A 26,678-nucleotide genomic window follows, 5' to 3' on the forward strand; every position below is an offset into this window, starting at 1 on the left:
TGAATTGCTGTGATGACCATGTTTTGAAGATGTCAGCAGGCCAGGTGAACTGGGGTAGGAGGAGGCCCACAGTTGAAGCTGTCACCTGAGAACTAATAACAGGAATTGGAAACCTTCGCTCAGACCTTCCGTTAATCAGTGGGATCCCAGGCTCGGACCCTGCTAAGGTGGCCAGAGTGCGGAAACCAGTAACATGGGAGAGTTGTGATTCACAGGTGTGTGTGCTCATGCCCGGGGCTCTTCTGACTTGCATTCACACCTGCCGACTCGGGCCATTGCCCACAGCCGCAGTCTGTTTGGCTTTGAAGGTAAGCTGGGCAAGGCCAGTGTTGCAAACAAGCCTTGCACAAACCGAACGTGATCCCCAAGCAGCTGTGACCGTGGCGCCACTCAAATCGAGCAAGAGGTGCTTGACACAGCTGCTGAAGCTGGTGTGTGGTCTGCTGAGAAACTATCCAGTACGGAGCCACTGTGCTCACAGGTTATTGAAAGAATTAGCAATTTTCCATCTTACCAACTTCAACTAATGATAACTGTTCCCAGTTTCATCAGTCGTGGTCAGATTCTAGCAGAATGCAAGCGCTTGCTTGGGAGAATTGCTAAGCAGCGAGAATAGAGTTTGCAGGCTCACATCAATGTGGCAGTCCAAACGGCACCCATGAAAAGCATGTAAGTATCCCTCCTTCTCTTTCCTATAATACTGGTTTTTTTTCTTTTGAGATGGCTTTTGTCACCAAAGGTGCGTGCAACCATTGGTAGGCTCAGGCCAGTGATGGTTTATATGCATGACGCGTGCCTAGGATTACGGCAATTGGCTCTAAACCGCATCCAAAGAGAGGATGTATAAGCAAGATTCTGCAAGCTTCAGTCAGAAAAAGAAATTACCCTATCACCTCAAGGACAGACACAAGCAAAGAGAAGTTTTAAAGATCCCTGAACTGAAGTCACACCCTTGGGTGGTTTCTGTTGAAACAAAAAGGTTGTCCTTTGCCTGCTTCCTGAAAACTGGGGGCTAAAATTAAAGATATTTACCTGGTCACAGGAGGTGGGGGGAACTTCAGCACTTGTTTTTATGGGTCTTCATCAGCTTCCCCATCATTAAGTTGCTGCATGTCTTCACAGGGATGACTAACAGTTCACCAGGAAGGTGTGTGGACCACTAACGTCACAACTTTTATCAAGGCAAAGCTGGCATTAGTGTGCATGCACTGGATGTCAACTAAAGAGACACTGGCTCCTGTCTTTAATGGTAGGTGTACAAAGCTCTCTGGCTCTTCGCGTACGGGATTTGCTCAGGACTGGACTAAGAAATACATGTATTTACATGCTCAGCATGAGGAATATTCAGTAGCCACGCCAATGACTAAATAATGGAAACAACTGCTATGCAGACAATAGGGTATGGTGACATTTCCTACAACTACTGTTAGATCAGTCGGCCTTGCAAGCTTCCTTCTCCAATTCTAATGTGCTGCATTCATCAAGTATGTGAAATACACAGTATTTCCATGCTCAAAGGTATTTTAAAACCTAAAGCCATCCCAGGTTGGCTGACCAGAAGCTGCAGGAGATAGCAGAGGCAAAGGTTGTGTCTCCTCAAAATAACAACAGCCAGGAAACTTGATTTCTGCTCCAGTCTGTGCATAGACCCTTTTTTCTGGTGCTTTCCTCCCTTGGTTGCTCCCCAAATAACATTGGGTGGTTGCCCATTTAGCAGTGGAAGCAGCTGAGAGTGATTGAATAATTTTGCAGTTGGATGTGTAAGACAGCACTTGCTGTGTTGTTTTGTGCCTGATTGGATTAGCATGGCTCTTTACATAGCTGATTGACACAAACCTGGTTTTCTCTCTGAGCTTCCACTGTTCACTAGAAATTCCCATTTTGAATAAATCCTCCTGAAAGAAAAAATGTTTTCTGGGTTGTTCAGATGAGATGAAGGCACACTAAACCTCTGGGTTTGAGTTGGGTAGTTCTTTGGCCAAAAAAACCCCATCAGAATGGGCTTGGAGGACAGTGTCTCATCTACTGCTGATTTTTTTTTTTTTTAATTATTATTTTTTAATCAGCATCATAGGGAATGGTTCCTTAAAAATCAGTCAGGAATGTAATCAGCTGAATACATGGTGTTAAGAGACGTCTTGGATGTTTCATTGAATTCTGGTACCAGTGCCTGCTTCCTAGAGAAGTTCCCACACTGCCTTTGCCAGAGTAACCCTCACTTCTCCTCTGAAGCATCTGTCTTTTGCAGTAGCTGTGATCGTGCCTTTTTACAGTGAAAGTTTCTCTCAAGGCCTCCGCACTTCAGCTTGGCAACAGATAAGGCATATTAATTAATGAAAAAAATAGCTCAAGTAGCTCACGTTCAGCATTTAGGTGCTCTCAGCAGGCTGCGTGTTTGGGGACTAGGAGGACGTGGTGAGAGCGAGGTGGGGTACGGTAGCTGGATGCAGGGGTTTGTACCTAGCATTGTGTGCGTGGTGCTGCCCTTCAGCGCGTGTCCTGTTGACAGAGTCCTTAAAAAAAAAAAAAAAACCCAAACCCACAGAACAACATGTTATCTTTATTCATGGCAGTTTCCACTGCCTCTTTTTTCTCCCTTGCCCTGTTATCAGAAACAGCTTGCTCCAGAGTCAGTTTAAAACTCCTCCAATGTTTTCCTGGGCCTGTTGAGGACTTGAATTGCAGTCACCAGCCTTGCAAATGGCAGCAGGTAGGGAAGACCCACATGGGCTATAGAAAGCTCAGGGCTTCTCGGCTGTCCTTGGGATGATGTTCTGAAAGCGCTCCATCAAACACAAGCGGTACAGCAGTCGCAAGCAGAGCTAGCATCCCACAGATGCATGCAATGGCTTTCCTGCTGGGGATCTGAAATGGGCACAGCCTGTTATTCCCAGCACCGAGAGACAGCTGTGGACACACTACAGCATCCCTGTCACACATCGCTGCATCCCAATGGCAAGGCGGGACGCATTTGCTTTCCACAGTCTTCTTGCTAGCATCTACACTTCGTTGAATTTCATGAACCAAAACATTTGAAAGGCGGATACAAAAGAAAGATGGAGTGTGTGTCTCAGACTCCACGCATTCAGCTACCAAATAGGTGTTGGTTCATCTCTGAGGACAATATTTCTATAGCCAATTCTCCCTCATCAGTGAGGCCTTAAAAGGCATATTAGAAAAGCTATCCACCTGCTTACATTATATGGCCATAAGGAAAAGATAATAGTTATCAGCACCAGGGGATCAGTTCTAAGTGATCCTTCAGGCCTGAAGAAAATGTCATCAGTACCAATAATGCGGATATGGGCAAACTCATCCGCTGCATCTGCTTTCCCCATGTGCCATCATTGACATGAATGCAAACAACTGGGATGGGAGTGCAAAGATAATGAGGCCTTAGCCCATAAAAATGGTACTTCTTTAACACAACCAGTACAAATCTCTGCTGCATGAGTGGTTTGGGGCAAGATAATGGCATTATTTGTGCTGCTGTGCACGCAAGTAACTTTGTTGTATTTAACAGAAGCAGGCTGGATTGCATGAGCAGGATTTGGGTCTCTACTGTGAGTTTATGGGTTGTTATAAGGCATTTCATATCAGAAACAGCCACACTTACAGGGCTGTTTCCTGAAAATAAACTGTTGTGTGGTGTCCAATCTTAGAGCATTAATGTTTGGCTCTTAGTATTTAATACGTCATGTCATTTATAACTGTAGTCTGAGACACCCACATAAAAGCACATTGCAGGGACAGGCTGCCTTGGTGCTTACCTTTTCTTGCACTGGCCAATCAACATAAATACCATGAGGCTACTTGACAAACTCAGAATGAGTGGAATGAGGATAAATAGTTGCTTGTCTTCTTTTCTGGACACTGCAAAGACAAATGATAGCAAATAAGAAAACACTAGCTTCCAGATTGGGTCATATTACCTCTTACAAAGCCTGGGCTCGGATACAAACTTTGTTACCCTACATTTATTTATTTATGTCTTTATTACAGATATATGACAGGTATATGTTACTGTATAGGGTAACATACTGCCTTCAAGGTAACATACATCCTGCATATATATGTAGCCACTGCTATGTGCCTCTTCCCTGCCTCCTGCGTCTTGCAGCAGAGCCAGTGCACGTGGGGACAGCCCTATAGAGCCTACAGGGTGCAAAGCAGCTGATCTGTGGTGTGGGGCAGACAGGAGGATGTCCTGAAGAGAAGCTCTGAGTACCACATGCCCTCTCGCGAACCAGTCACTCCTCCATCACAGCTGTCCCTGCGCAGCAGGGAAAGGTGCCAGAGCAGAAGCATTAATATTTTGGGCTTGCCTGCTAAGCGCACTGGAGATGCAAAGCTGTAGGAATGGCTGTGCCGGACTAAGCTGAGGGTGTAACTAAACCAGGCTCCCCCCTCCAGTGCTGGACACCCGCAGATGCCCGTGGCAGCTATCAGCGCTTGGTCCCAAACAGGCGGTGTAGAGGATGTATAGGAAATGCTGGTTACTTTGGGTTCCATACCAGAGAAACACTCCTGTGTCCATTCGCTCCAAAAGCCCTGGTCAGCACAGAAAATGTTTGTTCTCCCCCTGACACGAACACATGAAATGCGGCTTTGATTTGCTCTGGAAATTGTTAAAGCGGTCTCCATTTGGGTTGACACAGACTAAGAAAAAAAAAAAAAACAAAAAAACAAAAAAACAAACAGAGAACCACCGTCAAGAAATTATGTGCTGCCACCACCAGTAGCTCTCTGGCATGGCCTGATGTTTCTCAATATAGTCTCCAGGCTCTACAAACCCCTAGATTATGTTTTGGCAGTTTTAAATGATATCATAATAGCTTTGAACCAGCTAATGCCAATAAAATGATTATGGAGATAAAACTGCCGAAAATACACACAGTCTGGGCAGTGCCATCATGTATGTTGCCATTTATGCCTGTTAATTTATGGAATCCTTCCTTAAATTAGCTAAGAAAACTCATGTGTAGAATATAGCAATTAAAGAAATGTCCTTCAGATATCCCCTATGACTAATCAGTTCTTGCCATCTTTGCTGTCAAAACTGCACCTGGGTAATGCAAAAGGGAAAAGCACCACGCGGAAAGGACATGTTGTGTCCCAGGCCACTTCTTTGGAGAGATTAGAATTATAGTTTCACTGGGCCAAGTTGTGCCACAATATTCAGGAAAAAAAACCACAGCAACCTCTAAACTTCCCTGACGAGAGCTTCCCGAGGTAACAGGCAGGAAACCTGAGGCAGTCCTTGCTCAGAGGCTTGTGCTGGGATCTGTTACTGCTAAAGCAGATGCTGCGGTGGGGGGTCAGGGTGTTAAGTAGGAACGTGTGTCATGGACCAGCCGGTCAGCGTTTCCCACGGGCAGCAGCAGCTGCCGTCTCCGCGCAGTCTGTGTGCGAGGTAGCTGACACGTGGACTGCAATTCAGTGTCCTGGTGTGTGTCCCCACCGCCGACCAGCAGCCAGGGCTCCCCCCCTTCCCCCCCCAGGGCACGGTGTGTGTTGTCCCTACCGCCCAGGCAGCCTTGGCCCCCCTCGCATCTTCTGTCAGCTGAACCTCATACTCCAGGCACTGGGGTGGTGTTTCGCCACCCGGTGGGCTCCATGCCACGTGGAGCTCCTCAGATGCAGACATGGAAACCACCAGATGTTTCGGGGGTGAGGGCTTTGCTGTGAGGGAGGGAACAAAAGGAAAGAAGGTTCAAGAGGTGCAATCAAACAGGCCCTCCTGGGAAAGGCTTTGGTTAATCACCACCAACCTCTGGAATTCTGAGCCCCCATTACCATCAACCACGGTGATGCAGGAGCAGGATGTCACGGAGGCTGGAGGATGGGTTATTTATCGTAACTTGGCACGTGGGCTGGGCTAGGTCCTTGCTCTGGGCTGCAGCACAGGGGTTTTGGAACACTGGGGTGTGAGCATTGTGCTCGGCACGTTCCCCTGGCAGTGCAGCAGGGCAGCCCAAGGGAAGCCTCGGTCCCTGTCATGAGGCACCGCAACAGTGTTGGCCCGACACTGCATCCCCAGAAAAGCTCTGGTTTCTGTCAGATGTCCAAAGCCACACATGGAGCGCATGTCAGCGCTAACTGAATCCAGAAATCCTGCTTATTAGCCCAGTGGCTTAACTGGAGGACTAGCTATTTATCCCCTTGACAGTCACATGTGGGTAAATGCATCAGCATGGTAAGTACTCATTAGTAATGAGTGAGTACATGTACCAGGTCATACATCATGCTGTGATTTCTTCCTTTCCCCTGTCTCTGATGGGTTTGAAGTCCACCTTCGCTTGGGCAGACCCCATCACATCAATTCTCCCCAGCCCTTAGCTTGGTTTGAACAGCAAAGCCCAAACGTCCTTCCTGTGCTTGCAGGAGCAGAGCAGCAGTTTCAATTCCAGCAGCAGTAAATGAAGCCACCTCTGTGGCAGTGCTGCTAGAGCCAAAAACCCCATAGCTGCTCTGCCATCTGCTCAGCAGACCATTTATGTCCCGAACTGTCCAGCTGCTGAGTGCAGCCCTTGGAGGTACCCACTGTCTCTCCAGGGTGGGCACTGAGCAGTGCTGCTCACCTACAAACACTGCTGGAAAAACTAAAGTCCTGTGTGGCACATGGCACAGACCCTTCTCCGGGGTGAAATCCACCCAGACACGTTACAGCCACCCACCTACAAGAGCACACATTTGCTTGATCCCCTTTTGTGCAAGATGTGAGCCTTGGCTGTGTGGTGACCGTGGGGGGTCCCCAGAACCCTGCTGCTTTCCTGCCACTGTTACCTAGGTTGTGAAGGCGAAGGGTGATGTACAATGGCCGTAGCAGAGTGGCTGCCGCTGAGCCGTTGACACAAATGCTCAGATCCTTATATTCTGCCTGGCTCAGATTTTGCAACGTGCAGCCGATGTTTATACCGTGATCCTGAATATAGTCATCACACTGTGCTGCGCGGTCCAGCCCCTCATACCTAGTGAGGTATTAGGAAAACAGAAAGAAAAAAAATAACCAAAGCAATGGTAGTTACTCCTTGGATAAGACCTTTTTTTTTTTTTTAAGAATGGACCTAAGCCTTGAGCATCACCTATATCCTACCTACCTTTCGCAAGTGGTCCAAAGCACAGTGTTATGCATCAGTCACCTGGACTCCTACTATGGAAAAAGTGTGGGGAGGAGAAAAAAACATGCACCTACATAAGCATGTAACGGAAACCCAGGGCTGGGAGCAAGGAAGGGGTTTGCTGGTTATTAGCTAATGTGCAACCAGAACTCTCCTCTCAAAGTGCCTCCTGTTTTTGGGGGCCACTCCCTGAAGCTTAGCTGCTGGCCCCATCCTGGAAATACTAAGTGGTGTTTCATAGCACCTTCTAAGACTCCTGCTGGATCAGTGCCCTTGAGGCAGAGCTGAATCTGGCCTCTGTACTCTACACCTAATGAAAGTCTCCCTGAGCAGCACATTATGTCGGGGGGGGGGTGGGGGGGGGTGGGAACTTCATGTGGTAGCGCTATAAAAATTAACTCACAAGGATCAAAGGATGCCATGGCTGTGTTCCCATCCACTCTCGTCATACAACGGGACACAGATCCAAATGCCTGGGTTTGTTACAGGCAGTTAAATAAGGGTGGGTTTTTTTTGTTGGGGGGTTTTGTGGGGTTTGTTTAGGGACAAATAATGAATTTCCATAGTTTCCTTCAAGCAGACCTTTGTAGTTCGCAAAATGGTTTTAAATCAGTGTTTCTGCTCTGAAGACTTTGAAGACTATTTCCAAGCAAAAGCTCCATAGAAACTATTTTTAAAAAGCAGCTAGTTTCCTACATGTAGCCCAAAGGCATGAAACCCAATGATTTCATAACTAGTCAGCCTTGCCATAGTATCATAGGAATTGAAGCACAAATACAGCATTTACTTTGTCCAAAACCACTAAGTCTAGCTTTGTTTTTCTTGCAGAACAGAATCATTTGGCAGCAGAATAAAAGAAACCACTGAAAAACATGCGTTATTACTACCTTTTGGCAGCATGTTTACTTGTGTGAGGTGTGCTAAGGCTATGAAAATATAGCTGAAGACTAAACCTCTTAGTTGCCAAGAAGCCCTGCTCTTTGTATAGGGTTCACTGAGCTTGGCAACCTTCTGCTGAAACCTGTCCTATAGAGATATATACACTGCGATTAACGGAAACGCAGTCAGAACGATCCAGGTGCGTTCAGCAAAGGGAAAGCACAGGGCTTCATGATGGACAACATGCAGAAAGCACTCCACAGGGGTAAATAAAAGGGAAAGAAGGAAGGGAGAAGGTACGCCCTGTAGAAGGTCAGCATGAGCCTGATTTTAAGGAAGGAAGCAGGGATTTGGTATTTCCTTGCTAGAAGGCACGTGTTGCTTAGAGCATTATTTCGGCTCACTCTGGGTGGGTAGTGTAATAGCATTGCCAGCTATAAAAGTATATTTTCTGTGGCATTTTAGTATTCTGAGAGGTTCACTTGATCACTGCCTGGATGTTTTTCTATTTTGCTGGTACATACCAATAATAGAGTTCATAATGTACACCACGAGGAGCGAGGAGACCGGGTTGCCAAGTGCACTTGAGGTATTCCCAGTCGTGATAGATGCAATGGAAATTCTGAACCTCTGATTCCAGTTTTCCTGTCAGTTGAGAAGGAAATAACCACTATTACACAACGTACCAGTCAGGCCCAGCCGAAATAGCATTTTACATCTTTGAACAATTGTGTGTTACAGTTGAAAGACAAAAAAGGAAAAGAAGGCCAGTCACCGTTATTAGGTAGTTTAGCTGCCAAGTGCTCTGTTTCCTAAAAAAGCCAGTTTACTTTACTTAGAGCAGAGAGATGCATAACTGATCTTTTCATTCAGCGGTGGAGCTTGTGCAGGGCAACCCAGCAGAGCTGGGGTACGAGCAGAGGGTAACGAGCCCCACGTATCCAGTAACCTCAACCACAGCCAGTGGAAGCAGAGATGCTCTGGTGTCTTATACCTCAACAAGCCCTGCAATGGCTTATCCATCCAGCAACCCTCAGGCCAGCAGCGTGGTTCATGCAACAGGCTCATGCAAAGTGCAAAACTGCACCATGTACCGAAGGCTGCTCCTGACCTTGCAACGGGACCTGAAAAGTAGCATAAATCCAGTCACTTTGCACCTCCATGTCATTGGTACACTGTCCTTCAAGCAGTGTCTGTACCTTCACTTCAGCAGTCCTGCTGAGGTCAAATCCAACTCTGAATTTTAGCTTCCTAGTAAAAATAACCTGGTTGAAAGACAGACTTTATAAGCACCTCCTTTGTCACTAAGTAGGCTGCAGAATTAGCTAACATTGCTCCTGCTCTAGCTGCAAGTAGGTTTATTTGTGCACTTTAATGTTCCTTTACACTTCTGTCCTGCTTCTCCTGCCCAGTGCTTCTCCAGCACTCTTGTACCACCTGCTCTGCCCAGCGCCCTGGCTCTGAGTCCCTCCACCCCACAGGACATCTTGTCATCAAGGCAGAGCAGACCATGGTTCAAGGGCTCCCCACCAGCCAGGAATATCAGGGAGGATCCGATGAGGGATACCACCATAAATGCAGATAAAACACATTTATCTGTGACCCGAGATAATCAGAAACAGGAGGAACGATGACTCTTGTAGCTGATGGTTCCCATGGGAAGTGCAACCACACCCTGCAAGGAGGGAGCAGCAGCCACGCAACTCAACACGGGCTCGTCACCGCATGCTGCCGGGCTTAGCCCTTTGCGGGACTTTTTGAGCACCCCTTCTAAAGGTTTCTCTTTTCCCCGACCCCAGACTTACTCCCCCTTACTTGATGCAAGGGAAAAATAACTTGGCGAGAGTTGCAACGAAAGATGAGAGAGACAAGGTGTCACCTTGGCCCAAGCGGGATGGAAATGACACGCTGTGAGCTGCACACACGTGCTGCGGTGGGAGCCGCGGTGGCACAGCCCGCAGTCAGCTTTTTTTGTCAGCAGTCTCAGGGCATAAGAATGAGCCATGTGGAGCTGTGTGTTTCTAACAGACGCCGATGACTCCTGCGTCCGCTGATGTCTCATTGTGGTTTTTTTTCAGACTGACTTTTCTTCAAGACCTTATCTGGGGTCAAAGTTTTGGCAAGGTACAAGAGCTGATTTTTTTTCTACTTTTTAGATCTGCTTTGTATAAGACACTTATTACTTGTGATTCAGGGAATTCTGACATGTTTTTTAAAATTGCATAATTTTTTTTTGCTTTGTACTTTTTAAATGCTAGTTAAAAATCATCATAAAAGAATCCACACAGCTGCACACTGCTGCACGGCTGGGAGTGTGGCATGCGTCATGACCGGTGCCAGGTCAAAGAGCCCCTTCCCATGCCCTGGCAATCGCAATCCACAGCTGAAACAGGGTGGGAGGCACCGTGCTCTTCCACCTCTGCGGGCTCCCAGGGGACGGCTGGGCCAAAACCTGTTTGCGCTGTGGCTGAGCACAGCCTGACAGCCTTGGCTTTGCTGCCTCGAGCAGATGAAGTGGATGACCAGCTCACGCAGGACATGCGGAAACCATTCACAGCAAGAGGCTGAGGCGCACAGCACAGCTAACCCAATGCGGCTGCTCCTTCGCTCCCTCCCTGGTGCCGTGAGCTGGGAAGCTCTCTAGCATGCCTACTTTAGGATTGTGCAAAAAAAAAAAAAAAAAAATCTCCCTTTCTTTCAGGACACCAGTCTGGGTTGTTGGGGGACAACCTCAGCCTATTTTTCATGTGTTCCTCAGTACCTTGTGCCAATCGAACAGCCTCCTGCTGGATATCTCCTCTCACCACTCCATTTACCTTCCTAACTGCAGCAACTTTCACCTTCTAAGCATTCCCAAAATATATTCCTACAATCCTTCCTGTCCTGTGTCCGCCTGCTATAGCCAGCTACACAGCAATGAGAGAAGACTGACAATTTTATCACAGAGCTCAGTTAGAGTCAATTGTATCTAAAACACAGAAGTAAACGGTAATTAGAAACACCCCTCTGGATAAAGGGAATGTTAGAGCATTAGGATAATTAATTAAATTTAATCTTCTATTTATTCACCGCTTTGCATCCCTAAGGATCTGTTGACACAGAGTTTCAGTTCAAGCCCCATAAAGGTTTTCTAAAAAGTGTAGTGCCTCTTACAATGAAGAATGGCACTAGATATTATGGGATTTTTTGGCAGCAAGCACACACCCTTTGACAGAACCAGCCCCTTCTGACTGCTGCCTCTGTTACGCTGGAAAACACATTCCCATCTGGCAAAAGATTCAAACCACTGGAACAGCCTGGCTTTTTCATGGAACTGCTTTGGTACCACTCCTTCTTGAAATGCAAATATAAACTTCTGCCGGAACTAAAGGCAGGATAATAGCCTGGATTTAAGAGGATTAAACTGTCCTCTGTCCTACCTTCCAGTCTCTGTCACCAGTGTTGCGATATTCAAACTTATACCTCACTGTGCAGTCACTGATGGTTTGTACGTTGGGTGGGGGCTTCCACTCCACATCGAGAGAACCTAAGAGTCCAGGATCTGTGATCTGAAGGTCTTGTGGGGGAGCAACTAGATCGAAAACAAAGCAGCAGGTAAAACAGAGTGTGGATGTAAAGGGGGAAAAAAAAAGAAGAAAAAAGTAGTCGTGAAATTTGATGAGATGACAAATGCAGCTGCTGGACGTGGAGGGAAGCACAGTCCAGCCCTGGCTATTGCGTAGCCTGTTCTCAACAAACATGCACAAGCTCTGCTCCTGCCCACCCCCTGAAAAACTGATTTTTTTATTATTTTTTTTTTTTGCAGACACTCAGAGAAAACACTCAAGGACCACTGAAAAGCCACAAAGAATGCCACAACTTTGACTTTCTTTTTTCAAGATGTTTTAAGCAAAGCTACTGCCCTGGGATGCCCTTTCAAGTCCTGCATTTACTTGCTTTTAACGCCTGATATTTACCAACTGTCAGGACAAGCATCCTTGCAAACATTGTAGTCAGCATGTACAGCAGCATAGGATGACAGATCCCAGCATGCTTCCAGGGAAATTTACATTCCTTAAACATAACAAATCACCCATATTGCTTTAAATATTCTTTTCAAGTATATTAAAGATTAATGAAAAACCAAGACAAAAAACCATACAGAAGCAGAAAAGCAGACAGTTAAATAATTCTTATTTTGGACATCTATCAGCTATACAAAAATGTACTTTTACAGTCAATCTGGCTTTTATTAAGCTATTGTGAGGTGCTGCCATATATTAATAAATCAGCATATATTATGGATTAATTCCATACTAAGACATGCTTCCTAAAATCCCAGCTCTGTATGGAGCCGTTATTCCCATAAGGAAAGCTGTCTGGCTATTCAGTTTTATTAGTTCAAATGATGTCAATTTTTGGAACACCTAAGGTCATTTTTCTCCACTGTCTAGAGCTGACATTATCCATTTGTGTTTCTACATATTCCCTGCATGATACACCTTTCTCATGGTGATTTGGAGCCCATCTCCTGGCAGCATCAGCCCGGCATTGCCACCGCTTCTCTGTTTGAGCCTGTCCTCCAGGCCACTGGCTTCTCTCCCACTTTTTTCATGTCTTCATCAGAATTTACACATTCTTTCCTTTTATTTTTTTAATGAATCCATTGTGAAAGCAGACGCAGATAACATCTTTCAGTGGAAGACAGTGATATAAATTAAACTTTAATCTGTTCCTTGGAAAGTTTGCAGAGAACATCGTTGGAGGATTTATTTCTTCTAAGGAAACTCTCCCAAATGAAACACACCTCAGGCAGCAGTCTTAAGATCCCACTTCTCCCAGCATGTAAAGCTCCATGGGAGATTTGTTGTTATGCTAGATGGCACAGTAAGATATTATGGCAATGGATTTAGGGGAGTGCTGGAGCAAGGAACAATAGACTATAATAATTTGGAGAAAAATTCAGTTTTATGTATTTTTCTGCATAATAAGTAAAACTGTAAAAGACCAGCTGTGAAGTCACATGAGTGCAGCCTGGGTTCGGGGGCTGGGGGGCTTGCTGCAGTCCAGAGGCAGTGGGGCATGGCCCTGCAGAGGCACTGTCTCCTATTCAGCAGCCCCTTGTTCCCACAGGGGGCAAGAGTCTGGGATCGCTATGCTAGACAGGCACGGGTTTCCCAGAGCAGGCAGGGGGGGAAAAGGGGCGCAGAGTGCTCAGGCTGGGCCCTTGGTGGGCATCAGAGGTGGGAGCGAGGGCAAGGCAAGGGCACCTTACCCACCTCCGGGGTCTTCACAAAGGTGCAAAGGCTCCAGGAAAGGAAGATGCAGCGTGGGGGACAGCAAGTCTGCAGGAACCGTGCTTGAAGAGCTGCAGCTGCTAAAAACGAGTCGGTGGCTCATCCAGAATGGCCATTTCTAGCCACACCAAGGAGGGAGCGGGGAGAAGGCGGAGGGGGGTTCCTCCCACCTGCCAGCCCAGGCTAAGAGCCCACCAGGGCTGACACGGTGAGGGGCTTCCACATGGCCATGCACCATGCCCTGGGGTCAGACCCTGGTTTGGGGCCGGCGTGCATAAATCCCGAACAGGCTGCAGGAGATCTGCTGGCAGGGCTGCGAGCTGGACTGTCCTGCCCTAGGGAAGCTCCCCCTGCCTGAGTGCTTAAATGCCCAAACGAGGAAGCAAAGAGCTGCTAGCCTTTGTCATGAGCCTGGTGATAAGCTGTCAAAAGAGGATCAGGTTGGTCAACAATGGAATTTCTGACTAGAAGCGATAATGCTCTGAAATATGTTTCCGTTCTGAACTTGAACAAAACAGCAATATTTTTTTCCAAAACAAGTGCAATTATAACCAGCAATTCTTGTAAAATACATTTTGATTGGACTTCAGAGGGAATGGAAAAGATTCTTTTGGGGATGTGGCTTGTGTTCAGGGATTTGATTGTTTTTTAACTGTCAGCGCTGCCTCTTCCAGCTTCTAATTTTTGCAACATTACATGACAAACTAGTCTCACTCCCATCATTCATACAGAATACAGGACTAGAAATACTCCCTATCATTATCCAGTCTTGAAGGAGAGCTGCTCCTGAATGTTTCTTGGAAAAATAAAAAACAAACAACGTCTCTACCTGATTTGCCTGGTGGTGAGTGGGATAGCGATGCGCTGGCTAGATAGCTGCGGCCTTCGTGGCCACTGGCTCTGCCTGCCATGCACACTCACTCCAACATTGCAGCTTTGATGATGAACCACCTGCTTATCCCCAGGTGCCTTCCGCTGCCTCACCCCACGCCGTGTGCTGCCTTATGTGCTGCAAGCAGCAGGAGGTATTGCAATTTTCCACCAACGTTGCTAGTGGAAAAATGGGAGCTTGCCAGGTGCCCATCTGTATCTTCTACGTCTGCACATCTCTGTGCTGGTCAAATCGCACATCTGGTGCAAGTGACTTTCATGTTTTGAGAAGCCCATTTTCAAGGTAATATTGGTTTGCTTGACGTGGCAGCAGCATGTATGCTGGCAGCTTCCCATGCCTGCTGGCTGGCAGGACCTCCTGGTCGAGTTTTCACCTCTCCACCATGCACCAGCTGTGGCAGGAGGGGCCAGACCTGCTCACCATCCCTCTGAAGAAGGAAAGCGCTTGGGTGCAAAGTCCCGGCTACCAGAGGCCAAGAGAGCTGGGGCTGCAGGTGCGGCGCAGCAAAGAGGTGCTTGAGGGCTTGAAGCAAATTGTGGTTGAAAAGCCATTGCCTTGGGTGATAGCTTGCAGGGCAGTGTTTGTTCAGGATTGTTATTCTGCAGTTGTGAATAAACCCACTCCTTGCACCTAGCCCAGTCTGGCAGGCTGGGACCATGCTCAGGAGCATTTATCTACCCAAGTAGTATTTATATTTCACAAACAATAGATTTGCTGCACACCAAAGGCAGTTTCTGCTCCTTTTGAAGTTACTCAGAAAAATAGCCACTAAATATGCAATATATTTACACAATTACAGGCTTATAAATCAGCCACTCACAGTAACGCACACACAAGAAAAGCTTCGGATGAAGGACAAACATCAAAAAGGGCCCGAGTTAATGTGAAACACGCGTCAGGCAGCGACGGGAATGGCACGCCAGGCCTTACCTGCCTTGCGGTGGGAGGTGGATGCCAGGCAGCCCCACAGCAGTGCCACGGAGAGAGCGCAGAGCCGCCGCAGAGCCATTCCGAGGTGGGACATCGGGGCTCCCCGCGGGAAGGTGTGCGGCGTCAGAGGAGCGGTCCTGCGGCACACGTGCCAGGGGGCTGGAGAAATAAAGAGGAGCTGAAAGTCTTCAGTGCATTAGTGGGGCCCTGGCATTCCCTCTGCAGGGTGAGCACTAACAACAAGCGCCTTTTTACTCGTTTACTAAGTCTGATTAATCATTTCCCCAAGGACTTCTAATTGCAACTTTTGGGGATAGTGACACATGGGTCACTTTAGCTTCATTTTAAATAGCTTCTGGCTAGCTAAGCACATTCTCCGAAGGCACGTCAGCCTGCACTTCAGTCATCAAGCTGTCTGCCACACAACTTCTGTGGAAAGGGTGATGCAGCCAAGAGCATGATCTGCCTGCCATAGGAAGTGCCTCGGACTAATGACATGTTCCTTTAAAAAAAAAAAAAAACAACTCAGAATGCCTGAGCTTTTTCTTAACCATTAAACAGACATGTCTTATGCAACTGTCATCAGTGCTTTTGGCTTTCCTGTTTCAGGATTCGGTGACTTAAAAGAAAAGAAATAAACATGCAGAGAGATAATATCCTTTCTAATTCACCCTCCAACAAAAAAGAAACGGTAGGAATGCTTGTGAGAGATCTTCTTAGTCATGATCATTTCTAAACGGGACAAATTTCTCTTCCCGAGCAAGTCTGCTGGAGGAAAGATGGGGACTGACAGGGAGAGGAGCAAAGTTTCCAGGGGAGGGTTCTCCTTCCTTCAGATTTCATGTTGAAGGTGGGTAGGAATCATTGCCTATGGACACATCAGCCCAGCCTTCTTCCCTGTGCCGGAAAGTACATGGATTACAGGTAAAAAGAGTCTATATCTATGTATTCTTTAATTTTATATGTAGATACAGGTATAAGTAGATAGAGCTAGGAAGAGAGATGGGGGGGGGGGGGAAGAGAGAGATCAGTCATATAGAATATATACAGAAATCAATCTTTCTGAAACCTTAGGGCCACTGCTTGAGCTCTGTTTGTGTAAGAACACAACATCGACGTGAACATGCCATGCATCACCAAGCTCCTTTCAGATTACAAACTCACTTTACATTGTCCGCGCCACCTTGGCTGGAAAAGGTGGAGCCCCAGGTCATACTCCAGCATGGCTTTACTAATCAGCACCTATGGCTGTGATGTGACAATATGAAATGGGGGGCCTAGCTGAATGGCAGAGCTTCAAGTCAGAGGGGCCTTGGGAAATCTAAGGATTGGGGCCAAAAAAACCCAAATCATTTGAAGAAGAAGTGGCTCAGGGGAGCTGGAGGAGTCAAGTTGTGCTGGGAACAGTGCAGGGGGTGTGTGTGGAGGATGGTTGACAAGTTTAAATTAACCAGAAATTCTAACTGGCAGTGCATGGCAGCAATTACAAATACACAACAATTTTAACAACTAATTTTCAATTTAAATTAACAGCAACGCCCCCCCCAAGTCCATCACATAAGTATAAGCAATACCAGTAATTTTTCTGTTTCACTGTGAAATGAGAATATATAGCTAGATAACTTCCAGTCAGAAGGAATGACCAGAATTACTTCTTAACATATTGAACATGACATAAAACTTGTGTCAGTACAAACCTGGCTGTAAGCATAACTATCTGCCTCAGAAAGTTTTCATCATTCAGTTCAAGAACGCAGTGGTAAGGAGAGCTGGGAAAAGCAGCAGCTCTGACTCCCAGCTGGTGAGGAACAGCATCCAAGGGCTGTACATGAATGTTACTGGAGGAAGCTTTTTCCATTTCCAGTACAATTAACTTGAATGTATTCGCATGGTTTCACAAGGCACATAAAAATAGACAAAGGCTCACACAGAAAGATTTTAAACCACCAAAGTGCTCTTACCTGGACTTCTAAGTGCACGGGAGCCTGTCTGCCTCCGGAATGCCTAACTCCTTGGCAGCCTCACGGCGGCTTTGCTGAAAAACTTCACATTTCATAGAAATTTGGAGGTTTTTAAAGAGACCTGCCTGATCTTTCCAGGGGTCAGATGCCACATTGCAATGTTATGGCAGTCACCACACAATCAGAGCCTTTACTGAGCTAGCACCAGAGGGGACATTGCTGGGATTTATGAGGTGCTGGCATTAATTGTTGCTCTAACTGCGCTCAAGAAGGTCAGAGATATGTTTGAAATGTTTAAAGGATTCATTAAAATGAAAACTAAATGGCATAATCAGTGCAAGTTGTCTGCCGGAGCCCCTCGCAGCAGCACATAGCTGTCTGTGGCACCCGGGAGCTGTGGCCCCACGCAGCACCCCAGCCCACGCGATCCGGCTGGTGGTCCCCCAGCACCAGCCATGGTCTGACCCACCGCAGTGCCTGCCTCCCAGCTTGCTGCCTCTGCTCGCTCTGGAGCCAACCCAGCTGCCTCTCAGGGCTCCGCAGGAAATAGATAAAATTATCCATCCCCTTGCTCCTCTGCCGTGGGCTACGCACATCAGTGCAGCTGGTCACCGTGACCCCTGTATAGCCTGGCCTGTCGCTGCTTACTCCATCCCTCCTTCCCGGCATCGCCCTGGGAGCCTTCCCTCACCCCCAGCCTGGGGCACCCTTTACAAGGAGCAGGTCTTCAGCCACACCTGGTTTGCCCCAGGTGAGAGCTCTGGTACCGAATACACCTCCCTGGAAAAACTTCTCGTGAGTCCTGTTGCTGCGCTAAAGGATCAGCCACAGTCACGAGCGGCAATACACGGGTGGGTTATCGCCGCGTTGCCTTGCATGAGTCAAGGGAGGTTGGTTGCCGCAACTCCTCCCCAGGAGGGACAACAAAGGGTGTTTCAGAAAGAGTGGAGCTGTGGTGTGCGTGCCTCAACAAGCAGCGGGCTGTGGTTGAGGCTGGATCTTCCCATGGCCAGATTTAGGCACAGTGAGAAACGGGTCAGACATACTAAGGCCATGAGAAACAGCATCAGGAACGGAAGGAGCGTTTCTTTGTAGGAAGGAAACTGCCCTCCAAGCACCTGTACAAGCCTTACAGTATAGCTGTTTGAACTGATGCCTGCATGAATGGGGCATTGCTTCCCAGTTGGAGTCAACAGCAACGTTTTAGAGCAATAAAGTCAGGATCAGACCCCTTTCCACCTGCGAGTTATCCTCTCCCTTTCACGGTGCACACACAGGCAGGGCAGCGCTGCCAGCCTGCTGCGTTGTCCATGCAGACCCGGGGGAGGCACGGTCGCTTCTCAGCTGTGAAGCCATTCCCATCCCACCATAGCTATTTGGTTCTGGCTCCAAGAGGATGCTGCAAAGGTAGGTGCCAATGGAAAGATCACGACCACCCTTTGCACTTTTGAACTTCCAAGGCAGTTGCAACCAAAATTTCACACCTTTTTACCTTTCACTACGCTAAAAAGTGATCCCATACATCTGGTTGTAGCAGCTACTTCGCAGAACAGACACCAGCTACCGTGTGCTGGGTGAGACCACAGCTTTGAAAACAGAGATGAGAGCAAGGAGAGCACTCGGACTGTGAAGACCAGTTAGTCCTTAGGGGTGCCAAGGGGAGGTCTGAAGTAGAGAACAAGGAAGCCCATGACCCACCGCTGTCCTGATCTGCGGTGGCATTTGGTTGGGAAACAGCCCTGGAAGAACATGGGGGCTTTGCCCGTGGTTGGTGGCCACTGAACAGGTGAACAGCCCCTTGCTTTTCATCTCTCCAAAGCAAAAAGCAGCAGAAATGAGTAGTGCAAACCCTGTTGCCTGTGTGAGTGCCTGAGTGCCCTGTGACTTCTGGGGCGAGGGGGTTATGGGTGGGTTCTCCCTTCACTGCAGTTGCACAGTGCTGGACATTTTCTTCTTTCTCCAAAGAACAGGGGAAAAAATTCCCTTGCTGCTGGTACGTGTATGGTCCAGCTTTCAAAGTTATGCAAGCTAGGTTTTAATGTTAATGTATTTTCATTGTGTAAGCTACTTAAGCAGAAAAGGTCACACTGGACACATCATTTGAAACAGATGAGAAACATTTGCCAGTAGGGTGAATGCCAGTTCCTGTGTGCTAGAACTGTCTCGGTTCCTGAGAAAATTAGGCTGGAAAAAAGCACAGTTGGGATTTGGAACAATAGGGAACTACACAGCCAACAGCACTGGAGCACCGGGGGAGCAGCAGTGAGTGAGAAGTGCCTGCCCACCCAGCCTCCCCCACCACCCTCCTGCCCAAACCAGCTCCCTTTGCAAACTACAGACACGCTTCCACTCCTTGCGCTGTTGTGCTGGTACCTGATGCTCCTGCTGTGTTCCTCCCCCTGCCAGTGTCAACGCAACGCATCCCCAGGCTGGTTCTGGAAGAGATCAGCTGAGGGCAAGCTGGGGAGGATTCATGCCGTGTTCCAGCGATGCTGAGTGGAGGCACAGCCCGTGAGTGGGAGAGAGCGTGGTGGCCCAGGGCACACCTTTGCAAAGGTGTTCAGGCCTTGGCTTGTACTGACCTCGGTGACTGTAGCTGTCAGCGATGCCCTAGCAAGCTGTGGGAAACAGGGTGAAGCCCTGCACGCGCCAGACCAGAGCCTCGTGGCAGGTACGAGCAGGTGATTTGCATCTTCCTAACTATCCTGCAAATGGGGTTAAGTTGCAAAAAACTCCTGTATAAGGTGATGACAAGCTCATGGAAGAAGGGGTTAATAAAAACATACTCACTCTGGTGGGCAAACCCCCATGCAACAAGCCATCCCCAAGCCCTGTGGCTGCCACAGCTGCTGGCTGGGCTCCACCACCTGCTGCTGCACCCCGCGCCCACCTTTCCTCGGAGCCCCACGGTTCTGGCAGCGGGACACCCCTGCACGCAGCAACAGAAAAAGCCTTGGGGGCTTTTTTCCTGTTCATGTGGCTGCTTTCCTCATTACAACTCTATTTAGCAGATCACTGACTTGTCTGGTTTACTCATGAATGAGAATTTTTGGGATTTGTCAGCCGGCTGAGTTACTCCTGGAGTCACCGTGTGCTCACAAACACGTCACAGGAGCTTCCTCCTCCTCCAGGAGCCTGGCCATGTCCCAGAGCCTCACAGCTGCTCTACAGTGTAAGATTAATAAAAGAGCTAAAGCCCAGGGAAGACAAACTTGTAAAGGTGCCTCCAGGCTGAATAAGAGATTTCAAAGAGCAGAGAAGCCCCTGGGCTGGGTCCTTGGCCTCTGACAGATATGCTGGGCAGGTGCCTGCAGAAATTAAAAAGCACTTTTTTAACAATTAGATTTTGTTTGAGGAAATAAAGGAAGAGCAGCATTGCTGCTGAAACATCTCATGGCAAATGGCAAAGCAGTTGGCAAAGATCATTACCAGAGCTAAGTCCAAAAAATGGGCTGCATCCTTTTTGGTTAAAGTAGATTTGATACATTCATCCCATCTGTGCTAAATCGGTTCTGTCAAGCAACCCCTTGCTTTCCTGTATTAAAATATTGGTATCTGATGGTTCAAAATAAAAGCTTTCAACTTTGCAATTCAGCTCCATGTTTAGAAATACCCTCGTATTCGACAAAATCAAACCTAAAAGGCTCCAGCTATGAACAGACCGTTTGATATCAAACAGCATGTTTCATTTGATCCGAAGGATGGTTTTGAAATTGCCAATGGCATGAAAAACCAATGACTTGTAAAAGCCTCTTAACAGCCTCATGTTTCAGGGAAGCCGGTCTGTTTTGCACAGCTTGCATTAAACAAGCTCTTTCCGAGTCACCGGAATAAGATACTCAGCAATTCCAAACAGAGCTGTGGCCTCCAGCACAGTGTTACGAATTGCACTGATAAGGGGATGTCACCATGATGAGACATGCTTGGAAGAGAAGCATGTGACAGTGGCAACAGTCCGAGTGTTGCAAGAAAAATCCCTTCTTTGCATTAAGAAATTAAACACTTAGGGCTTCCATGGGACTTGAGGAAATGGTGGAAGGAATCCAGGCTCTTTAGCAATGCTCAGTGTCATTTATTCTTGTGATGAGTGGAGACCCCAGGTTTTCCTGTTTCTTTGTTGATGGCTACTATTGGGGACTAATCTTGGCTTAAAAGACATCTTAAAGGAGGACAGCAGCTCTTTGAATGTGCCTGTATCATCTCAGCCAACAATGCAACGGCCATGGAGCTTGCACCCGTGAAATCTTTTCTTTCTGTAATCAGCTCTATTCCCTGAAAGGTCTGTCCAGCCCAAAGCCAAACATCACGCACTCCCTCTGCCCTTCAGCTTGCTCCACCACAGGCTGCGTTAAGAGGCACCCCTGACTCGTCCCCATCATCTCGGTTTCCTGTAATTGCCAACGAAACAGTGTCTGTGTGCAGAATGTCTCCTGCCTCGGGAGCACACCCTGACCAAAACATCCACAATCCTGTCCTCACATTGCACCAACTCATTGTCTTCTCCTCCTCGAGCAATTTCTCCCACAACCTGCGCTTATCCCCTGGCCACACACAGACTTGCTCTGACTCCCTCCCACGCAGCTAGGCTTGGGCTGGGGCTTTAGCAGAGCCCACGAGAATAATTTCATTATTATCGTGGCACGGGGGCAGCTTTTAATAAACAACTTGGTGACAAGGGTCTACCCTGGCACACCAGTGCACATAAAATTTTTGTAGAAAAATAATACAAGGCAGACTGAGGAATTAGACAGCACTGACCAACACGTGTGGCTGCGTCTGGGAACCAGCCTGGGGTGAAGATGTGCTCCAGGCCTGGGGATGCAGGGAGGGTTGCAGGGATGCTGGGGACTGGTGAGCTGGAAGGGGATCAGGAGCACAGCATGGCACTCGGGAGCCCAAATTCTGCCGCTAAATGCACCAGGGCGTTAGAAGAAGAACTGAAATGAAGCCACAAAGCTGGCAGTACAGCGACTGCTAGTAAACGGGCCACAAACACCTCCAGACAGAAACGCGAAAGGAGCTAAATATTAACTCCAGAGCAGGAAGGCTCTGGCATAGTGGGACAAAGCGCCGCCTGTGTATGTGTGCAGAGACAGCTCTGCTGCACGGCTGCCCCTGGCAGGCTTGGCTGGTCCCAGCACCATGAACACTGGGTGCAACTGGGTCCTGTGGCTGCAGCAGGCTCTGCCAGGGGATGCAGGGTTTACAGGGAAGATTTGTGCATCCCTGGTCCCCAGGAAGGTGCCATTTCCCCTGTTTCTCCTGTTCCTCACCACCTAGAGCCTTGGGCTTGTGCTGCCTGGAGGTGGTGGGAGACTAGGGCTGCTCCAGGAACATTTTTGTCTCCTCAGGTAAGCAGAGACAGAAATAACACCTCATACTCAGACTGGGCTGTGAGCCTGTCCAGAGCAGAGAACCTGAAAATGTCCAAAGATACATTGCTCACTGTCCTGCCCTGTCCCGCGGGTCGCGCAGGCGCCAACCACAGCCTCCTGGGCACCAGGCTGTGGCCATGTGGTTGCTCATTAGGAGTTACAAAACCACCTCCATTGGCTTCCTCCCACCAAACCCATCAGGTCCTGCAGGTGGATGTGGGGGTCCCCCAGCCGGCCCAGAAGCTGGCTGAAGCTCTCCCGCTGTGTGGCTTTGGGCCCAGTTGCAAAACTGAGTTTACCTGGAGCAGCACACGGGTTTTCAGTCTTTGTACTCTGGAACCCACTGGAGCTGCAGTCGCTGGAGCGAGCAGACAAGCGCCCAGGCTGGCTGCCAGTGTCCCGCTGAGAACCTGGGAGCCTCGTGCATTTCCACAAAAGCAGCTTTGTCACCAGAGCACCAGGACAGACGGCAGCCAGGCTTTCAATAGCTACCTCAGTGCTAAATACTAGGGAGGGGAAAAAAAAAAAAAAAAAAAAAATCAAATTCCCGCCCTGCCACATCCTTGGGGGTCTCCTTCTGGGATGGCTGAGCCCACTCAGGGCCACGCTCAGCCTGGCCTGTGACGAATGCCCAGGTCTCAGCCCAGCCTCCCTCCAGCAGGGCGGCTGGTGGCAGGCGTCACACCAGCAACCCACTCCCCACCTGCCACCTGCCTTGCCTTGTGCCGATTTTTTTCCCCAACAGCATTCGCCCCCAAAAGTAGATTTGCGTTCTGCCTGCGAGTTTTAATCTTCCTAATTTAACACACCAGGTTTCACAGGACAGCGGCAATTACTTCCAATCTTGTTTTCAGGTTGCTACAGAATTAAATAGACAAATAAGAAAAAGGTCTAGAGAATTGTTATGAAAGCAGAAACATTTCACATAAAGTGCTTTGACAGTAACTGGGAAAACAAGCTTGGCAGCGGTGCAGCACACTGCAGATCAGTCCCAAGAGCACGTATGGGGGAGATGCGATGGGCAAAGCAGTGTGCCGGGCGTGCAGAGATCAGCTGCCTCTGCCGGCACCAGCATCGATGGCAGAAGGAGCTGGTGCTCCATCCCAGCTTTTAGGCCATCTTAAAATCAGAATAACCTCATGGCTTTTGCCTCTCTGCATTATTTTTTAAAAGTGAATTTCCCTCTGCAAGCCTCCGAGCCCTTAGGATAAACAAAATAAGTTTCCCTTTCCTTCTTTTCAACTCCAGCCAGTATCTTGTACTGGAGAGTTTACAGAGCTGTTGGCAGAGGTCCTTCTGGTGCGGTCACTGGGCTGGGAGTAGTAAGTGTAAAAGACAGTTATTCTGTGCAGCTGAGTGCCCTGACCTGGGCTGTTGAGGGATCTGGCAATTCCCACTCACTTCACTTTTGCCTCCTGCCTTTGTCTCCAGTGGGAATGCAGCATTGCTGCTGCCCTGGCCAGGGCAGGATGTGAGCAGCCATCACCTCCTCAGTCACTGCTGGGTCCCAGCACACGTGGGGCTGGTACATCCCATAGAGAGCCCAGAATAGCCAAGCAGCCCGGGATGCTGGCTAGGAGAAGTGGTCCTTCCCCCATACCAATGCGGCTGGTCAGTCCTGGAGGCACTTTGCAGTCAGAGCCTGATCCAGCCTCTGCTGCCGTGAGCAGGATCTGGCAGCCAGATCCAGAGGGACGAGCACAGGGTCAGGGCACGAGCAGGGCAGCTGGCAAACAGCAGAAAAGGCAATACATAGGTCATTATCACAGACTGGTCCTCGAACCCTGAGCTGCAAGCCCCAGAGAGATACAAAAGCATTTGCCCTGGGGGCAGGTGGCTTTCCTGGAGCTCAGGGTGCCTTTGGAGGGGATGCTGCTGGCCTGCACCAATGGAAACAGCAGCCCAAGCCTTTATTTCTCACATAAACATCTTACTGGTGCTGAAAGGGGCTTAGTTAGATGTTTTGTTAAAGGCAAAAAGTTTGGCCTGATGGTGAACAAACGGACAAGAGACTATTTAAAAAAAAAAAAAAAAAAAAAAAAAAAGACACCCCAAAAATGCTGAATGAGTTTGTTCTTTTCAGATGCAAATCATTTGAGCGCTCCCCCAAGAGAGCAAGCGTTAACCCAAAATAACTGCCTCGCCAGGAACAGCCTCTCAACAATTCTGCAAGGCATTGCTGACTTACCACAAGTCTAAATATTGTTAGTTATATTAAAAGCTATTTAAATATTCCCATGAAAGTAAAAATATGAGAAAAAACTTAAGTTAGGAATGACCATAGGAAGGATTTCAGAACAGCCAGTATGCGGCTTGCAAGGGATGGGATGCATTTCAGTTCAAGCAACAGTGGTGTAAACACACACATGCAAAATATATAAACATGCCTCTCGGAAAAGCTGCAATTCAAGCATCACCTTGAACTCTGAGCAGATGCAACCAAAGTTATTTCAAGAACACAAACATCAGCACCACTGCAAAACAAGTTCTGGAAAACTGTTTAAAACTCATACAGAAATGCTGGTATACATAGATCTGTATTCTTCATTACACCTGAACAGCTACATTGAGTGGCAAGTACACACACAATAAAATAAAAAAGTAATATAAAGCAGACAAATCCTCCCACCCCATTTGGCTAAATGCAGCAGCTGCAGCTGCTGAGATTCAATGCCGATCACACAGTTACAGCTTACCATAACACGCTGGGGTTTCCCTTTGACCAGGTAACGTGCAAGACAAAAGTATTTTCTAGTTCTAAAAGAAGAAAACTGGAACAGCAAAACGGGAAAAAAAGCCCTGCATATGCTCCTGTTTCTAGAGAGTAAGCTTCAAGCAGCTGCATCTGAACAGCCAGACTGAAAGTGTTTTGTGCATAGGATGCACATGAAGAAATAGGGAAGACAACTGCTGCTCACTGCCCACAGCAGGCGTCTGCTCAACATCCCCGCCGATAGCAAAGCAAGCACGACACACGTGGGACACAGCAATCCACCCCACACCAGCGTTTGGGGGAATTTTCTGCTGCGAGATGCAATTTGATCAGAAAACCCCGATTAACGTGAACCGAAACGTTTTGTGGCAATACGCCGGTTCCAACTAATTTCTGGTTTGGCTGCAAGCCAGCCCCCAGCAAGGCTGCTGGTAACGCAGCGATCCCAGTGTGGGGACAGTTACAGGCAAAGCCCCAGCAGCCAGGCAGCAAGTGGCTCCCTGCGGGCTAAGGTCTGGGCTAGGGGCTCCGAGGTGAGCAGATGGGAAAACCTTGAAAATCCTGGCAGGAGACCACAGGTCTGTCAGCTCCCATCAATCCGCAACACAGTGACTGCTGCAGCTCTGCACATCCCGAACCAATGCTCAGTGTCCCAGCAAGTCTCCGCAGGCAGATGACCGCTGGACTGCTTCATTTGTGGGAAAAATGAAAAACCCCAAGTGTATGAAAGTAAAACACTAACTTTTTATCCAATGGGAAATTTTGGTCTTTGCTTCCCCTGGGTCCTTTCAAACTGCACGTGGCTCCTTCTTCCCACTGAAGAGCTTCACTCCATTGTTATTTCCCATGAAGTATGTTTTCACCAAGGTCCTGGTCAGACGACTGCTGCTTTCAAACAGGAATGCAGCAGACGGAAAAAACAGTCAGAGGCAGAAAATGATGGGATGGAGCTGATTCACTGAGAGATCAGACCTCATGTCCCAAGAGAAGATGCTGGCAGTTCAGCTATAAATTACAGTGCCAAAGGAGGAACTGCTGGCAGGACTGTTTTCCAGGGAGGTGCAACTCCAAGTGGTTGGTCTTCCCCGGCGCTGACTGGGATCTCTTGGTTATTGGCCAGTGAAATCAGGAAGAGGTTAGATTTTATCAGTATAATTTGGCTTGTGGATGCTCTTACATAGGTTTTCTCTGCAACAGAAAATGTGATTAAGGAAAAAAGGTAGACCAGCCTCTTTTGTCAGTGTTGAAATCTCTGTACGTGCCCAAGAGCATGTACACACTAGGTAACAGTGAAAAAAGCAGGGGAAGAGTAATCCAGGGGAGACCCATGAGCCGTTTTGCAGCTCTGCTGCCCACGAAGCATTGCTGTGCAAGAACCTTCCTCCAGCAGCTGCCGCAGGACCATGGTCTGGCAAGGACAGGGTGCACAGAGCTTCTCGGCGGGGTGGTCTGGCTGATCCAGCTCACGTGCTTGGAAAGGCAGAGAACTTTGAGAACTGGCCCCTGCCACTCCGGTAGTGGGAGAGACTGA

At 48.2% G+C, this 26,678-nt stretch overlaps 1 protein-coding gene and 1 long non-coding RNA gene across 6 annotated transcripts; one reads left to right on the forward strand and one right to left on the reverse strand.

The window, feature by feature from the left end:
• Window positions 1-167: 167 nt before the first annotated feature.
• On the forward strand, window positions 168-15,101 carry LOC129737414 (uncharacterized). The gene is made up of 3 exons (XR_008735241.1): window positions 168-1,249; window positions 11,806-14,120; window positions 14,968-15,101. It is a non-coding gene; the product is annotated as an uncharacterized LOC129737414 (long non-coding RNA).
• IL13RA2 (interleukin 13 receptor subunit alpha 2) lies at window positions 2,541-26,201 on the reverse strand. 5 transcript variants are annotated; one of them, XM_055727471.1, is made up of 11 exons: window positions 25,131-25,589; window positions 22,734-22,940; window positions 15,099-15,257; window positions 11,420-11,571; window positions 9,112-9,265; window positions 8,525-8,645; window positions 6,787-6,971; window positions 5,525-5,682; window positions 4,515-4,659; window positions 3,771-3,873; window positions 2,541-2,865 (listed from the first exon to the last, which is right to left on the reverse strand). In XM_055727471.1, exons 3-11 carry the CDS (start codon window positions 15,190-15,192, stop codon window positions 2,823-2,825), a joined length of 1,155 nt encoding a protein of 384 aa, XP_055583446.1. In that variant the 5' UTR covers window positions 15,193-15,257; window positions 22,734-22,940; window positions 25,131-25,589; the 3' UTR covers window positions 2,541-2,822. The 5 variants fall into 5 exon arrangements, with proteins under 5 accessions (XP_055583446.1, XP_055583449.1, XP_055583448.1 ...); XM_055727474.1 differs by lacking the exons at window positions 22,734-22,940; window positions 25,131-25,589 and adding an exon at window positions 25,890-26,201; XM_055727473.1 differs by lacking the exon at window positions 22,734-22,940 and having other exon boundaries at window positions 25,131-25,668.
• Between the last annotated feature and the right edge of the window lie 477 nt (window positions 26,202-26,678).

The sequence above is a fragment of the Falco cherrug genome, chromosome 15 (assembly GCF_023634085.1).
Source record: "Falco cherrug isolate bFalChe1 chromosome 15, bFalChe1.pri, whole genome shotgun sequence".
Lineage (NCBI taxonomy): Eukaryota > Metazoa > Chordata > Aves > Falconiformes > Falconidae > Falco > Falco cherrug.

Bases quoted from the DNA above. Each gene is read 5' to 3' on its own strand.
- IL13RA2 (XM_055727474.1), bottom strand. From the start codon at position 15,192: ATGTCCCACCTCGGAATGGCTCTGCGGCGGCTCTGCGCTCTCTCCGTG. The intron at 11,572-15,098 runs GTAAGGCCTGGC...TTTTCGATCTAG, and splicing joins CACCTCCCACCGCAAGGCAG to TTGCTCCCCCACAAGACCTT. The intron at 8,646-9,111 runs GTCAGGAGCAGC...CTCAACTGACAG, and splicing joins TTTTCAGGTCCCGTTGCAAG to GAAAACTGGAATCAGAGGTT.